The sequence below is a fragment of the Apteryx mantelli genome, chromosome 1, assembly GCF_036417845.1.
Source record: "Apteryx mantelli isolate bAptMan1 chromosome 1, bAptMan1.hap1, whole genome shotgun sequence".
Taxonomy (NCBI): Eukaryota; Metazoa; Chordata; class Aves; order Apterygiformes; family Apterygidae; genus Apteryx; species Apteryx mantelli.
Genome location: NC_089978.1, coordinates 4,873,086 through 4,890,761, shown reverse-complemented (window position 1 = coordinate 4,890,761; position 17,676 = coordinate 4,873,086). Strand labels below are relative to the sequence as shown.

The following is a 17,676-nucleotide window of genomic DNA, read 5'->3' as shown; positions in this document are numbered from 1 at the left end:
AGCATAGAGAAATCAATAATTTTCAGAGGCAATCCCCATATTCATGAGAATGCCAACTGCTCACAGGAAAGAGACAGCAGAGGGCCAGGAACTTGGCCCCTGAAAGCTAAACAAAAATATTTATTCCAATAGCAATTCAATTCCTTCTTCTTCAGTTTCATCCACCAACTCTGTGCTCTGGTGCTTCTTATCACTGTCTTCCAACATTTCTAATATCCTTTTGCTGCTTATAAATAGCTTTTATTTGAATTTCCATCATGTATATCTAACTTTACACAGTCAAAAACAGTAAGCAAACTATCATTTAAACCTTTTGTATTAATATACTTTCCATTTGAGTTTTAGATATCGGACTATGGGAGAGGAAAGGAAAACATTGATGCTCCATCTCCACAGTCCTACTCTTACTTCTCCTCAAGTATCAGCCCTAGAGTTTGGGCACCAGCAGTAGCCTTCCCATTTTCTCCAGCTCTATGAAGACAGAAACTTTGTCCCCCTTGAAGCCCCTGCTGAAGCCACTAGCAGAACACCTGGCGGTTAATACTGATCATAAGCACAGAGAAGCTTCTCTTGTTTAGCGATATCCCTCTGGCTTCAAGAAAATACAAGGAGGTGAGCCATTCCCTTCCAAACCAAAGAGAGCACATGAGCTAGCATCACACACCTAGTTCCAGAAAGTTTGTCAATGCCAATTTCTCAAGTTAAGCTCATAGAAAGAGATGCTAATGCTAAGTTTTAGCCTATCTTACAATGAAGAATTAAATGGCTACTTACCATAATACTATATATACAGATCGTAGAACTATAATGGAAACTAGCGTTCCATACATGATCTGAAAATAAAAACAGACAAAATTCAGCAGTGGTATTCAAGGAACACTACATAACACATACACATAAGGAACTTATACACAGAATACTACAGAAGTAAAAATTTCTGAAGCCTCTGTTGTTTTTTATTTCTTAGTCTCAAGAAAATTTCCCCTTTAAATGCCTCTCCAACAAAGCCTCCAAAAAAAGTTTCAAACAAAAATACGATTACATCCATGATCTTCATACAATTACAGGAAAACTGTTGTGTTAAACTGCTGTTTTACTACTTTGAATTAGAAAGTAAACGCTAGGTGGCACTCAGTAAGCATCCTGAAGTCAAAATGGTAAGTAACTCCTGTCATCTCTTCTGCATTAAAGTTATAGTTCCTTCATGGATATTTCAGATTTATTTTCTTTACTAAAAGCCAAAACTTGAACAGACTATGCAGTATGCCCACACTGAACACGACCATGGAAGAAACTTTCCAGGAAGCATTTAAAAAAAAAAAAAAATCAACTATTACAGGCTGTTAGGATTCTAATTATACAGTGAGAAGGCTGCATTTTCTGAAAAAAGGACACGATCAAAACCTGGCTTAATGTAGGCTTGATGAAATTTAACGTAATGGCTTGACTTATATAAAAGGTCAAAGTCATCATTTCTTTTCTGTCTTGAGATCTCTCAATCTCCCTGCCCTTCTCTATTCAGAAGCTTAGGATCCACATAACACCATCCCCAAGGCATACAGACTAAAGAGAAGAAATACAGCCAGAGCCATTCCTGAACACAGTGATGCAGAAGCCACTGCAGCAGTGAGGATTTTCAGACACTGGCAACACCAGAGTATTTTCTCATGCTTTTTACCCTAATATTGTCTTCTTCCTGCCAAAAAGGCAGTTTGTCCCAAGCAGTTGTGCCTTGTTCTCTGACTCTCGCCAGTGGCCCACCAGCCCCTCTCTACCCTTCGCTTCGCCGTCCATTGAGCTTCCTTTCTCATTTTTGCTTTTAGTCAATTCCCATCTAACTCTCCCTTGTTTTACATGAAATAGAACGAGAAACTTTTGCTGTTTTTAAAAAACACCCAACTTCACAGAAGTAGCATATTTACAAACGAGCATTCTTAAAATGTTTTATCGACTTCCTCACCCCTTCCGTCGTTCTTTTAGACTATACCGTCTTCAAGGCAAGGACTACTTCTTACTCTGCTGTAACTAGGGCAATTCAGCTATTACCATCCTGCAAGCACACGCCTACTTCTAGTCATTTGACATAATACAGATTGGTGCACCGATGTGAAATAAAAACTACCTTTTAAAAATACATAAAGGCAAATTCCAAGTTCATTTGAACTTTAGAGGTGAGGTTAGTAGCACACATCGTATTATCAATGTATATATACAGAACATGACACACAACTCAGTCCCGAGGTTTCACAACAGGTAAGACAAAGCTCCAGTATTGACTATGTAAAGTCACTCAGCAGAAGCAGTCCTTTATTTGCATTCAGAGTGAGATCAAATAACTCCAGTAACTGAACTACTGCTACTGTATGTTCTGCTCCAGAGAGCTAAACAAAACAAAATTGCTTGAAAGGCTAATTGGTTCTGGACGAACTTTATACAAAACTGTTAACTAGCCTCCAATCCCCTTGCTGGGGCATAGCACATAAACCAGAAAACGCCCTGCTAGACATGGCCCAAGTATCAAGTGCTTATCAGTCCCAACCTGAAGCTGGAAAGATCTCACTATATGACAAACACAGGCTAAACTTTAAAAGTCAACAACCATTTTACTCTGCGAAACTCATTTAGAAGAGCCTATTTTGTTTTCCTAATCAAATCCAGTAATTTATTCCAAGAGACGGAAGGCACTGAGGAAGAAACTCATAAAAAGGAACCCAGGAGACAGTTCCACCCCATTTCCTTACGACTTTCCTCTTTCCTACAATTTTGACTGCTAAGGTCTGCTGCGCAGACACAGAAAAACCTACCCACGAAGAGACAGCTTTCTATCATAGTGGCATGACCATCTTTGAGCTTTTATCGTGTAACTCACTTGCTCTCTGACTCTTTGTACAAGGAGTTAAATAGTGTTAAGAGCATCTAGAGAAACGTGGCTTACAGCCAGCCCAAAGTTCACGTAAATCACTGGCTAAAACTGCTATTTTTTTGCGGCGGCTGCTAAAAGCATGGAAGAGCAAAAGCTAAAGGAAAGCTTTCTTCGTAGAGCTGCTGACTTGGTATCTCCTAGCGAGTTGCTTAATGGCTCGCAAAAGAAGATAGTCTTGTCGGAGGGAGGAAGGAAAAAAAAAAAAAAAAAAAAGCCTTACAGTGACTGAAGAAAAACATGCCCATAGTTGACACTTCAATTTCTTGCCTTTTCCGCTCCCCACACAAACAGGTTGTTAGCAGTAAAACACATTTGTGTTTAAAAGCCTGTGAAAGCCTGGAACAACAAACTGTTCTTCTCCGCGTGCTCCAATCCTCCTCTTCCCACTGAGGGCAACATCGAGGAGGTGTTGCTGTGACATGCAGAGACTGTAGCTGTACGTCTCGCTACAACCGTTTCTTACCAGAGGCCTGTAAACAGAGCGATGTAACTTAGCTCATTCCTATGGGAGCACTGCTTACTTTTATTCCTCTACTACCTGCGGATTTACTGTTTTAATCACGCAACAAATTCGTCGGATACTATCTTTGCACCCAAAGAAGCATAAGTCAAAAGCCCCACCTTATTCAAGTCTGCTTGAATTTCTTAATTCCTTTAGCTCCCTTTGTTCTTCTGCTTTAACTAACGCATCATTTCAGTGACAGATGAAAAGCCAAGCTAGTTTTGTGCAATTCTGCCTCAAAGTGCCTCCCAACTGTAAGCCAAATAAACACGCTGGCACTATAGTTTAAACAAAAGGAAACAGCAGCACCTCATCATCTTTTGTTGTTGCTAGACAGTTCCCTCTCTGCTGCTTAAGATGCAAATAAAGCTGCATGTATTTCAGCTTTGAAGTCCCTGTCTTTGCAACGGGGAAAACCCCCAAATCTTATTGATACGGAGTATGTTACCTGATAAGAAGGCCAAACGGGAAGAACATGCTTCTAGCTTCCAAACGGAAGGTAAGCATTTGGGCACTATTTGACAGCACTTTCAGAGATGAAGTGTAAGCGGTTAAGTAATACATATAAATTCACTTCTTATGCAAGTCAGAGGCAAGGTTGAGACTCCACACTGGGGAGAGTGCACAAAACGGGTTCTCCATCTATACATTACTACAGAAAGCTTCAAGAGCCTGGGATTTCTACTATTCCCTGTGCTCCTGGCTTTCTGCCCATCTTTTGTTAATAAAGTCAATTTGTCAGCCTCAAACATTAGTGCAGACATTGAGAACTGTGTTGAGAGATTTGGGGTTCTTGGTCACCACTTATTTATTAATATACAAACCATCTATCAAAAAGGAGTTATCTTAAATCCTTGAGGCTGGAAATCGTACTTGCAATTTACAACAACAACAAAAAACCCCCAGACTTCTGCGTGTTCTTGGCTTTCTGGGGAAGAAATTTGAGCGGACAAAGAGGAAGGAAAATCCTCACCATGACACTGAAACATTTAGGAATTCAGCAAAATTATGGCTGTTTAGTACTACACACTGTCCAAACACACTGAGGAGAGAGCTAACAACAGAGCTAACTCAGATGACCTGCACCTGGTTTAGTCTTATTTAAATGCACAGATGATAAAGCAACACACAACTCACTGCTGCTGCACAGAGCAGAGCAGCTCTCCGGAGCTTCTGGGACACAGTCTGCAGCAGTAAACTGAGCTTCTCCTGAGCTCTCCTTTGATGACTTGCAGAGCTGATCTCCTGGACAGTCTGAACACCTTCCACATTTCCTAAGCTATTATGCAGGTAAAGCTACTAGTTGGAATAAAAGCTGTACTTGTTTTTCAGCAGACATCCCCAAACAGGCCATGTAACTGAGAGTGAAACTTTGCTCAGATTAGTTTTATACATGGTCTTGAGCAGGGCAATGTCAAAGTATAAAGACCTCCATGGTGAAGACATGCACTGAAAAGGTCATTTTTAACAGATTGCCTGGTAACCTGAATATTTAGAAAGTAAGAAACATATTCTGCTAAAGGCACAATATATTAAGTCACAAGCCTTCAACTATCTGTTGCCTTAGCAGCAGGAGGACTCTGGAGAGCTGTAAGACACTGAGTGGGTCTACAGAGATTCCCCAAAATGAGGAGTCTTATACGTTTGAAAAGGTTGTACCCTGCCATAAAGTATTCTTCATGCAGTTTCAGGCTCCCATATGTACTCCCATACACACTTTCCATACTACCCTAAATCATTCTAGTCTTTCTCTGCATTTATATATTGAAAATATCTGTGGAGGATAATCCTGTTCATTCATTTTTCATTTAGCCAAATGAAATGCCTTTTTCTCCCATGTTGTGTCTCTCTGTCTTCTCTCCTCCCTTCTCCAAAGTCATCTTAACTGGTAAATCCAATACTTGCATTTTACTTTCATCATTGATGCAGGAAATTCACTGGTCATATTTATGCTGTGATAAAAGAACACATGCAGGCACTCGTCCGTCTGTGATCAGTGGATGGCTTAGAAGAAGAATGGCTGGTATTTGCCCCCGAAGTGCAAGTTGTTCCATTTTGAATCATTTCAAATACTGTCCTGTTTCTGTTATTCCAGCCCTCAAGGTATTCCAGCTACCCTTCTCACCCTCCGCTGTCCTCAGTGATGCCTCACAACTTCATGTCATCACAGATTCCATCAATATATGACTCCCTTTTTCCGGCTACAGGTCACTAAACAAAAACACTCCCACTACAGATTCTGAGAAAGTCCAGACAGAGGCTGCTTTTCATCATCTCTTTTTGTCATTTTTCCACTAGTTGCTCCCTTACCCTCTCTGCAATTCTTACACTCATCTTCTCCAGCTTGCTTAGTTTCTCATGGGACACCATATTCAACGTTTTTGTCATGTCTAGACAAAAGACAACTTTTTAACCACATTTCCTAATGTAGAAAAAGCAGCTAACAACAACAACAACAACAAGCTATCAGGTTAGCCTGGACATTTCATCTCATTTTATATTTACCTTTTTATTATTTGTTTGTTCAAAATTTGCTTCGAAGTCTTGTAGCAGAAGACTATGCAAAGAAAACAGGTATTTAGATCTATTTCAGTAGACACATAACCTGGCCAACTAGATGAATCAGGTTTTGATCACTGCAGGTGTATAGCCAGCATATCGTATGTAGTAAGTAAATAAATCAGGATGGAAAACGAAAGTTTGTAGGTGATAGCTATCCATGCTATTTATATCAGAAAGAAGGCCACCTGTAAGACATAAGTCTAAAATTTTAACTGTCAGGGTCATTTCTTTCACTTACAGGACTGTCTTATATCTCTACCTGTCCATGGATCAGTCCACACCAGCAGGCAATCTTCCCCCACCTTTTCCCTTGTGTAAGCACAAATATATACGTGGTAAACAGGGATGAGCGACTAATCTGATTTAAAACTAATCCCGAGGAGAGTTTTAACCTGTTCAGTTCCTCAACAAAATTCACGTCACAAAGTTAATTTTTGTGCCAGACAGGAAAGAGAGGAGAGGATATAGCCGTTTCCTTTGACAATGATGTTGGTTTATAAAACAGATAAAACAGGTATGAAACTGGCACCTAGGCCTGTTCAGTGCTATAGAAATTAGGCAGTAATAGCGTTCCAGCCACAGAGATTAAGACATAAGCAAGACAATATATGATTGTAAGGGGCACTGGTATCTTTAACTGATAAAAGCTGTGGAAAAAACAAAACCCCCCAAACAAAAAAAAAATGCGTCCCCCACCCCCAAACAGGTAGGCTGTCAGGCAGGCAAGTATTTTCTCTTACTAAAAATGTGTAGTCTCCAACTAGTCGAAAAATGTGCATCCCATCCCTCCCACAACCAAAGCACGGAGACCCTTAAAGACCTGCAATATCTGAATGGAGAGAGAGAGATGATGACTATTGTTACTCTACCATGAATAACAAACTGAAATTCCCTTCATCATGCCCTGCTGGCATTAAGCAATTTATGGGAATAAATTGGGAAGGAAAGTAAGAAGTAATTCACTGAAAAATGAGACTCGAATCCTGGCTACTAAATATAATAGGACCCTTTTCCATTCTTTTCCCTAAAAGGACAGCAACAGAAACGCACTAAAACAATGAACAGTTCAAAGCTGGCCATGTAGTTATTCCCCTTTCTGCAAGGCTGATAAATGGAGATGAACACAGACAAATTCCCAGAGGAATCAAAAGCTGTTTTATGTCCTAAAACTGCTTTCCCACAGAGGTAGGGACTGAGACTAAGAGTTAAATATAGACATGCAATCATAGTTTAAGTTTACATTAAGTCTGCACAACCCAGTCAGTTGGAAGATATTTATTGAAATTATATAGAGATTTTTTGGTCTATTCCAAAATAAAGGACAAGTATTAAGAAAGCAACCTTGCTTAGCTGTGTAGTCAGAGAAATGTCTCCTCTGAATTTACAACATAGCTTGTGAAGATTATGCAAAAAAAATGAGTGCAGTACTTGAATGCTTGGAATTTGTCCATAACTGTATGACTCTATAAAAATCAATTTGGAAAGAGCTGTTGTAAAGAGTCCAGTACTTTTATGTGTCTAAATCTTTTCCACATTAATTCCTCATGGATAAATTACAACATGGAATTCATATTCTGAATCTAAGAGAAACCAGATGCAAAAAATTAAAGCTTTTGGGAAACAGTTTAATGTTTCCTTATTTCTTTCATTCAGACAAGTCATAGTATCTACCACCTTAATATCTCTAACACAGAACAATACCTATGTGAAAGCACCAAATCAGGGTAGAGTGAAGCTGTGATATATTTATTATAACACGTGTATATTGAATGGATATTTGATTTACTAAATATAACAGTCCACCATCAGTAATGAATTCTGCCATTGTTGATAAATGAAATTCTTTGAAATAATTTAGTTAAAACCAGGGCAGCTCAGTAAAAGCATCAGAAATTGCCATTTTAACCCTGGCCAACATCATATTGCCAAAAATGTAGGTAGGAGAAAAAAAGAAAGTATCTAATTAACATGATTAAAAATAGCGTGCAAGTTTCTCTTAATCTAGAGGTAAAGATTCTTGATTCTATGAGAGAATTTTATTCATCAGCCCTTTACTAACCCACCAACAGGAATCACATATCATTTCTCATGACTGCTGATCCAGCAGGCACATTTTGACAAGTGATGGCACTACCAATTTCAGAAATTAAGGCTTTAAAGCTCTGTTTTGCTAAGAGCTCCGTGCTTTTACTTGGCAATTTTTCAGCTGTTATCCCTAATCATAAAGTTATAAAAGAGGGAAAACCACTTATAGCATAGATAAGCAAGCATGATTTCTAACCTTTTGTGAAAAGGCAAGTGATACAAATCCTATCCCCAAAGGCAGTGAATGCATATTACTACTGTTAGGCTACTGCAAAAGAACAGGTACCAAATGCATCATTAAGCCTATAAGACCGTAACACCTAGTCCTCTATATAACCCTAAAAGACATGCCTGTGTTTAAATTCAGCTTGAGTTTACACAAAATGCAATGGAGCTGTTAAAAAAGTTTAATATATTAAAGGAGAGAAAAGAAAATGGGGCTGAGTCACCCAAGCCATGTTACGTTGGGGCACAATTTCACAGCAGGCACTAATGGAGTAAAGCAGATGAGAATTCATTACTCCCTTGCTCTCAAACACCTCAGTTTATATTACATTTTACCTTAAATTGAGGTACCTTACATTATACTTATGATCACCTCTTATTATACTAGTAACCAAATAAAAATATTAGGTCAAATACTAAAACAAAACACATTAAACACATTCTAGTTTTTCAGACCACCAAGTAACAGGATGGCAACATGACAGGCAGCAATACTCAGCAAACTGTGTTTGCCTTCCATTCTCCTTTCTTTCCTTTCAACTAGAAAACACTATAAAGCATTTCTCTAAAAAAGCAAGATTTAAACAAGATTAGCTTCTTCAACAGAGCAAGATTTACCTGATGGAATACAGGCTCTTTCAAATTTAAGTAAACCTGCAAAGATTAAAAAAAAAAAAAAAAGAGTAATTTGCAACAGAGAATTATCATATTATTATTAATCTGAATATCATGAAGATTTGTTCGGTTGGAATAAATTTACCATTAGAGTTGATTAAACATTTGCAGTTTCCTCTGGTAAAACCTGTGGATTCTTCCACAGATTTTAACTGTGGAAGTATTTTAAGTTAAGAAGCACAAATAGAGACATTACTATCTAAAATCTCATTTAATAAAGTTGCACCACATGCAAGAACAATTAAAACACAGAAATTACCAGACCATTCTTGAAATTCACTGTATGAAGGAAATGCACTCTAAGTCTGATTTGGTATTATTATTGTTTTCAAAAATTATACTTCAACATTTCAATTCACTTTACAAAAAGCTGGTATTTCTTCCTATTGTTTAGGCAGGTCATTCAAATTCTGTTTTTGAAGTGAGAAGAGCACTACTACTAACATGCCATGAGTTTAAATAAACAAATAAATAAATAAATATTAAGAGACACAGAACAGTCAAGTTCTTTAAAGGTACAAGACCTGGAATACTCCTTTAAAAAATAGTTATCAATAAAAATAATGAAAGCGATTTCATTTGTGCTTGACAGACAGTACATAATTCATTTTATTCAGACAGGGAGCACACCACACTGAGAAAAGGAACAGAGTTAACCATGACACAGTTAAAATTCTTCTGAGTTTAAAAACAGCTAGGTTTCTCTCTTACTCTGGCTTTTGTTTTAAAATACCAGTCAATGTATTGCACTGTATATCACAGTGCACTTTTTGCAGTCCATATCTACAGAAATGAGAATAATTCTGTTCAGAGTTAAACTGAGGTCCAGAGAGGTAATTAGAGTTTGTCCAAGGTCTCATAACAAGTCAGAAGCGACTGTTTTCCACACAGTCCCGTTCTAGCACCTGGATTACTACATTTCTTCTTCTTTACATAGAAAGTGTTTTAAAATCATCTTTGCTTACAGAAAGGTTTCAGATTTTTCTGGCCAGAATGTAGTTTTCTCACCAAAAGAATAATTTACCCCTTCTTGGCTGGAAGTGAGGGAGATTCAGTGTTGCCTGTATAACATTCCTCCAGTGGCAGGAAAAACTGCCAACCCACAGGTGAAAATGCTGTATTAGAGAGAGTTACTTACTATGCTGACTACGAAGCTGTAGGTTATTAACAAGAAAAGCAGTGGATAATTGACTGTGTTCTTGTACTTGAAGCATTCATACCTGGAACAGAACATAAAGGAGAGCAATAACGTTCCTCACTTACCACATAAAGGACATATTTTTCAAGGTATATTATCAGACGATTTGGGAGAACACTGACCCAAATGAGTTTTAGGCCCTTCAAGAAATTGTAGCTCCTCCTCCAAAGATTTGTCATTTCAGTATGAAAATTCATACTTTTACCAATAAATGCTTCAGAAATATATTGTGAAAAACCACTACGCTTATGCACAACATACAAAAAATAATCCAGTCGATAGAAGTAGCCTGGGAAGCAGAAGCATTTTTGAAAGGTGCTTAAAGGGTGATAATGGTTGGCAAATTAGAAATGAATTTAAAATGCAATACAGCTGCCAAAAACCATTATTACATCTGTGAGTTAAAAGTCAGTGTGGAAAAGGGCCTGACTTACAAATCAGTGAACTCTGGAGATCTGTTAAAAATCACAAGTTGTTTATGGCTTTGCTATAGTGGCAGTGCAGTTAATTTGCTAGTTTTGGATTGGTAGAAGTGGAAGGTAAAAACAGCTAATTGCTGCTGGTATGCAAAATAGCTAATTAAAATTAGCTTCAAGATCCTAGCATTACACTTCAGTCACAGTTGTAATGGAATTACACACACATCGCAGACCATATCACCACCGTAAAAAAAGTGAAAAAAAAACTCAAAATGAACTTTAAGAACAAATTTATTAGGGCTAGAGGAAATTGTATATGAAACTACATCTGTCTAGTTTATTATTACAGTTTATAGCCGTTTGAAAATGGTGACCATCATGAAAGGATAAAAGGAAACAAGGAAGAAAAACGGAGGAATATCTAGAAAAAAAATTCTACAAGACAATACAGTGCATCACATTGCAAAACAACTTGCTAAAGTAATTACATAGCTTACTCAAGCTGTGTAATTACTGAATGGAGTATAAGGGAATGGCCTGTGTGCAACGACCCGGCCAACCACCTTCAAGAAAACCAAAAAGATTATTAAAGGCCTCCTGTTTTGCCTTCCAAAATACCAAGCATTAGCTCATTCTTCAGAGCATTTTAATTACTATCAAACATACACATAAAAAGTTATTAGAGCTATATGTGCAGTAACAGACTTCAGTGGTTTGAAGATGATAGAGCAGCTACACTGCGTAATATTATTTCAAACAGTTTTTTAAAAGCCTTTTCCCATTCTTTCCCCAACCACATTCAAATCAGGCAAAACAAATGCAAAGGTGACTTCAAAGAGATAGGGTAGTTTCAGCTACAAGGGAAATATTTCCACTAACAGAAACGACATGATTCTAGTCCCGAGTCTGAACAAATCATACTAATGTATAAACCACAAACTGATGGTAATTTACACAGATATGGATTTAGTCCTTTAGCATTCCACTTCAGCTGCAAGCTGCCAGAAACCTTCACCAAAAGATACTCTAATTTTCTATAGCTGAAGATTTGATCATAGATTCAAATAGAAAAAAAAGACATTTTTTTCCGTCTGCAGTGAGTTCTTTAACATTTTCATTTTCCAAGTGACAGAACAAATCATGTTAAATCTAGGCCTTGCAGTAACAGGTAAGAAAGACAGCACACGGTGTCTTTACAGTCACCAAATGCTACACTGTTCGTCACTAAATTTAGAGAAAACCTCTTGTCACGGCATACAGCTGTAATGCATGTTCCAGGATACTCTCTATAACATACGTACCCAGCTCTTTTTAGTTTTCTGTGGTTTTGTTTGTTTTTGGTTTTGTTTTTAATTTTAGAGATAAGTAGAAAGCAGGTTTAAGCAGAAGTCTGAGACTCACATTTGGAGGCAGAGTATATCATAGAAACATAGCTCCAATAAATAACAGTGTTGATAATTCAGTGGGCGTTACTGAAGTTAATTTTATTATGTCTGCTGTCTACATACTAAATGACGCTACGCTCTGGTTGTAAACAGCACCAAGTCTTTAATAAGAGTCATTTTTTTTCTTGCTAAACAAACACTGGTGTAACATCTCTAAATTAGCAAAAGCTAGGACTAAAGCCAGCCTGGTGCTCTAATGGCTAAATCGCAGTGCTTTTCTGCTGGCAAAATTGACATCTCATTCAAATCAGTAGAAGTTTCACAGTGTCAGCTTCACTGAGCACTAAACTGGGCTTCACATATCCTATATTATAAATATTAATGTTTCAAAAATATTCAGGAAAAAACATTTAACAAATACTTACAGGCAGTAGACAAACACACAACAACTGTATATCATTGGCAGTTCATCCAACAGCTACAAAAAGCAGAGACATCAAAACATGAAAACTACTTTTAACTCACACGCTTGGGTAAGTTAATTAAGGAAAGACACATTTTAAGAAAACAAAGAGTTTTTAAGTCATCTCGATAGCCACCTTCTTGACTGTGCCCGAGTACATGGCAGTGTCAAATCCTATTCAACTACTGAAATTGGTAGCTGCATTAGTAAGCTTATTATACTGAACCTTTTGAATATTACATTTCATAAGAAACCCACATCTTCAAAGAATCATGCCATTTTCAATGTTCATACCTCCTTAAACATTTATAAGAATCTTTTTTTTTAAGCCATATCAAACAGGACTGCACCATTTATAACCTGCTCAAAACAGTCAGTAGCATTTTCTCATTTCTATGCAAGCTTCACAGAGAAAATGTAACAAGATCTTTTATCCGTAACATAAAATAGAACTTTACTCCAGTAAGAAGTACTTTGTGATGGGTTTGCATCTGTTTACTTTCTAATTTTGAAAATTTCTTACATTTTTAACTCAAAGATTTTTTTTTCAAATTATGACTGACAAATAATGCAGTTTTATTACCTTAAATAATTTTAAATCATTTTTATACCATTTGTAGGAAAATACTGGTATGTTACAGCTAAAATAGTTACTTCTCCAGGAACTCTACAAACCAATTTTGATGGATTATAGTAAACACAAGAAAGGTGATCTTTCAAGAATAGGTACCCATATGCTCAAATACATCATGCATTTATATTTAAAAATAAGGACATCATAGCATCACTTTTTTCTAAAACTTTGCTCAACAAAGAACATTAACAAACTTTTGCTCATAAACTTATAGTTAACTGATTTCCTTTTGAAAGAGGATTGAAAATCATGAAAATGCAAAAGCATGCAAACAGATCAGTTAAGATCCGCTGCCTCTAATTTCTGATATGTCAAGCAAACAGTGTTTACACATCTTACAATTGTTACTCTGCCACCAGGACTGATATTTCCCAAAGAACAACAAGAACTGGATGCAAACTGATTTTGGTGTTTTTCCCCATCATTTTGAAAGCTGTGTGTCTGTACAGAAAATCCCTTCCCATTACTGGTGCAAGGTACTTAACGAGATCACATTTTTTCTGAATAAGGAACAACGTTAAGAGCAATACGAGCTAACATAAGCCTTTTTATACAGCCATCCTGATCGTGCTCAGTTGAGAATTTATCTAACTGAACAGGCAAAAACTTTCCTTCAATTTTGAACTTTCATGTAGAAAAAAGTGATCTACCCCGAGTGTGAACTATTACCTTTTCTTGGGTTTGGTCATAGAAACTTTGGGAAATGTTTCACAATACAGCTAAGCAGATCTAATGACTAGCAGCCACAGAAAGGGCACGTCTTGCCTCTTTACCCACACTCCCAGCGCTTCTCTTCAGCTTGTAGTCATGCTCACCTATCTGATCCACAATGAGCAAATTCAGAGCGCTGAACCAGCACAAACCTAACCTTGCAAAAAAAGGGAATAATATTCTGCTGGTTTAAATCCCTGAACCTGTGTACCGTTGGGTCAGAGACTGCAAGAGTCACCACAAAGTGTCAGGAACGCAGATGGCAGCGTAAGAACGGGACCAGCTTGTTAAGCGGCACCTTGCCATCCGATTGTTTTTTTTAATCTCCACTGTTATGCCACAGCCTTACAGAAAAAAACAGAAGCCATAGCTAAATTTAGCTATATACTAATAGTTATTATTTAGAAATGGAACACTGTTCTCGTCTAGCCTGATATGAATTAGCTGAAGCATTAATTCATGCCAGTCTTTATTTCAAAGTGTGCCTCATTTAAGACTTCATAATAAAAAAATCAGGGGGAAAAAAAAGAAAAATATAAGATAGCAAACATTTTCAAATTTGGATGGCTGGTTACACTTTCAAGCTCATTTGCTGGCAGCTTTCCAGGGACATAAAGGTAATAGAAAGAGCCTCTCAAAAGATCCTGAATAGAATTTGCTTGGAGAAGAGAATGGTTCTTTCATCAAAAGGAATTCATCCTTACAGAAATCCTGTTAACAGGATGTTTGAACACAGAAGAAACATGGATAGAAGGAAACTTGGTGAGCTGATTTAGCTGTTTAAACAAGCATTTTCAATTGTTCTTCAAGCCACAATCCAGCATGGTTTCCGTACAAATAAAATTAAAATTCCAGGAGAGAGAGAGAACAGGGGTGATAGCTTCAGAAAAAGTATTCTAAGTATCTGCTCTCAAGAACAGAAGTTTTTATATTTTTCTTAGTTAAGCAATCTAATTGACCATTTACAATATTAAGATGGTGAAACAAAGCTCAGAAGAAAATTTCTCTTCAAACAGCTACCAATGTTGACTTTTAATCATAATAAGAAATAAAGTGAACAAGAAAAGATTATTTACTGGTTGAAATGTTTCCTCTCTGGTGATTCATCAGTTAGCAGTCAGAGTAATTATGGACCACTTGCAGATTTAGCTAGGCTGCCAAAGTAACAAAAATGCTCCGTCTCACACCAAGCCTTTTATTCCGGGGGGAAAGATGATTTAAGAAATTCCCGCTCCCCTCATCTGCTTCTGTCCACCCTTTTTATACCATAGTTCACAGGCGCCTGAATTGCTCTGATGGAGCTATGCCATAAGCAGCAGTTACGTGTGTTAAAAAAGCCTCTACATACAAAAAGACCACTAAGGATGTTTTAAGCCTGGATCATTTCAATGATCTGGGATACAGGGTGGCACTGCTCACATCTGCATCAGTGCAAGAAAGATGACGTGAACAGTGGCAGGACTAGTGGACAGCTGAGGTAACAGAGGTGAAAAAGGTGGAAATTTGAGGCAATTTCAACGCTGAAGAGAATACAGATAAATCACACCAAGTTTTGTTTTGATGAGAGAGAGTGGAGAAATGGCTCTAGAAACCTTTTTAATGCCAAAAAAAGTCACCAGATATTCTTAGATGGTGGCAACAGTATGCTCCTCTGAGGCTGACAATCTCCAACACATGCCAGAGGCATGAAGTAGAGCATTATAAAGGCAAAAATCACTAGGGACTATAGTTCAGTTCAAGCTTAAGACACCTAAATTTTGGTGTCTACATATGCAAGAAGTGTTTCAGGTCTCATCATGGTCAATAGAGATCCAGGATTCAATTCAGTTGCCGAGGCACAGGTGCCTACAGCTATCTGAGATGCTCTGGGATCTCCAGTACCTCCATCCTTGCGGGATGGAAGCTGGGGGCCAGACAGAATACTCACAGGGCTTAAAATGATGCTAAATACCTATAATTAGGCAAAAATATACAAGTTAAGACTGCCAATGGTGCCTAGAGACTGATTCAGCCCACCTGCCTAGCCCTCTAAACTCCAACTGTACTAACTGTATCTCCACTGACTACAGTGGAGCACAGACTTCTAGCACACACTTTAAAATGTAGGTCTCTCAATCTTGAACTGAATCCCTCCTGACTTTGATTCAAGGATGAATTTCATTAGTCTTCAAATCTAAAGTAGTACAAGACTCTTCCCTTTAGCAAAGGGAAAATACTGGGACCAAATCCTTATGCCCAGTGAAGTATTACTGAATACCTTTGACCTGAGAACAAAAGAAGAGACAGAAAGAGGGAGAGACTCGTCTTCTGCTTTCTGCGTAAAGGCACATCCAGATCAGTAACAAGAATACAATAAGACAAACAGAAGGATACAATGAAAAACAATAGTCTATATTGCTCGCTATTAAGCCAAGGCTGTAGGAATTTTAAAATAACATCCCCAGTAAAAAGATGGTATAATTCCCTAAAGGCGAAAGTATTTTCTACCAAAATAAGCAATTAATTACAGCGTCTGTTTTAGATATAAGTATATATTCCTGTCTATCTACTGGTGAAAATATCTAATGAAACAAGACCTGTACTAGATATTTGCTGAGGGTGGAACTCACTGGCATTATATTTAAGGTAGATTAACTTGTGTTCTACAAGTTTCATCTAGTCAAGAAATGACAATACAACTATATAGTGAGATATACATATAAAATGATCCACAGCTGCTTATGAATACTGACCTGCATTTCATACTTCAGGGTCATGTGGAAGCACCAAGATCCCAATCCCACAGCTGAAACCAAACCAAAACATGGTTAGCATAGAAGTCCTTTAAAAATCTCTTTCAAGTACATTAACTTAAACAGGTAAACTTTACTAAAAACAAATTTTAAAACCATCAGTATCCCATTCCAGGGAAACATTCCCAAACTTTCACGGCCTCCTACTCGACACTTTAGTCATTAGTGATGTCCTTGAACATTTGTTGTTGTTGGGGTTGGGGTGGGGGGAGAGGCAGGAAGGGAGGAGGATGCTCCTCTCAGCACTTTATTTTATGAACTGGTGTGACACCCCTGGCACTACAAGTGGAGGAAAACCCCAGAATTAATGGAGTATTATTATTCTACTGCTCTTAATTTTAGTGCCTTAAGATCTATCTGTCACAATCTTTCCAAAATGAAAGCATCATTCTACAGCTAGCCGTACAAAAAGCCTGTGATATTTTTGCTTGTTCTCCAGTTCTAAAAGTAAATTTTACAAGGAGCTTTTTGTCAGCTATAGAAGCAGAATACTGAATTGCTACTACCACTCAGTCTGAAATTCAGAGTAGACAAACAAAATCAAGGCAGTACGATTCTTTTTTGTGCAATGAGATCCCCCTTTCTGAGCTTTCTTCTTGGAAGCCCATTCTATGTCCTGCATTTTTATTTATTTGCAATGCTTTACTTTTAAACTCTGAATTTACTTTTGAGACTAATTTACAAGACACATACTTTGCTTGGATTTTCCTCAGCCAGACAAAGACAATGTTTCTTGGAAGTTAGATTTTACTTAGAGCAAAGCTGGTAGATTATTTAATACATCATTCATTGCTTTGAAATGTGATAAATAAAATACTTGTGTTAAGCATCAGCACATTTTTATTTTGCAAGAATAAGATTATTTTTGTCTTCTGTTACTTCAAGAAATTATGCTTTACCTCAGACCCTAGTTTCAGGGAAAGCAAAGTACTTTGCATTCAATCCTTGATCACTGGGTAGGGATGCTATGCTTTGCTGCAAGAACATAACCTTCTTTTCTAAACATAACAGCTACGCTTTAATGATGCATAAACGTATCACTAACAAATGGTGCATTTTGTGAAAGAATCCTAAGACAGTTGATAGACATCTCTGGAGATGT

The 17,676-nt window shown here is 37.5% G+C and overlaps 1 protein-coding gene across 1 annotated transcript in view; it reads right to left on the bottom strand.

The window, feature by feature from the left end:
- Nucleotides 1-17,676, bottom strand: part of ACER3 (alkaline ceramidase 3) — a 59,689-nt gene that overhangs the window by 13,580 nt on the left and 28,433 nt on the right. The window contains exons 3-7 of the mRNA XM_067311941.1: nucleotides 16,515-16,567; nucleotides 12,400-12,452; nucleotides 10,111-10,192; nucleotides 8,916-8,951; nucleotides 775-833 (exon numbers count right to left, since the gene is read on the bottom strand). Coding sequence (XP_067168042.1) covers nucleotides 775-833; nucleotides 8,916-8,951; nucleotides 10,111-10,192; nucleotides 12,400-12,452; nucleotides 16,515-16,567 — 283 coding nt within the window. The remainder of the gene's footprint in view (nucleotides 1-774; nucleotides 834-8,915; nucleotides 8,952-10,110; nucleotides 10,193-12,399; nucleotides 12,453-16,514; nucleotides 16,568-17,676) is intronic.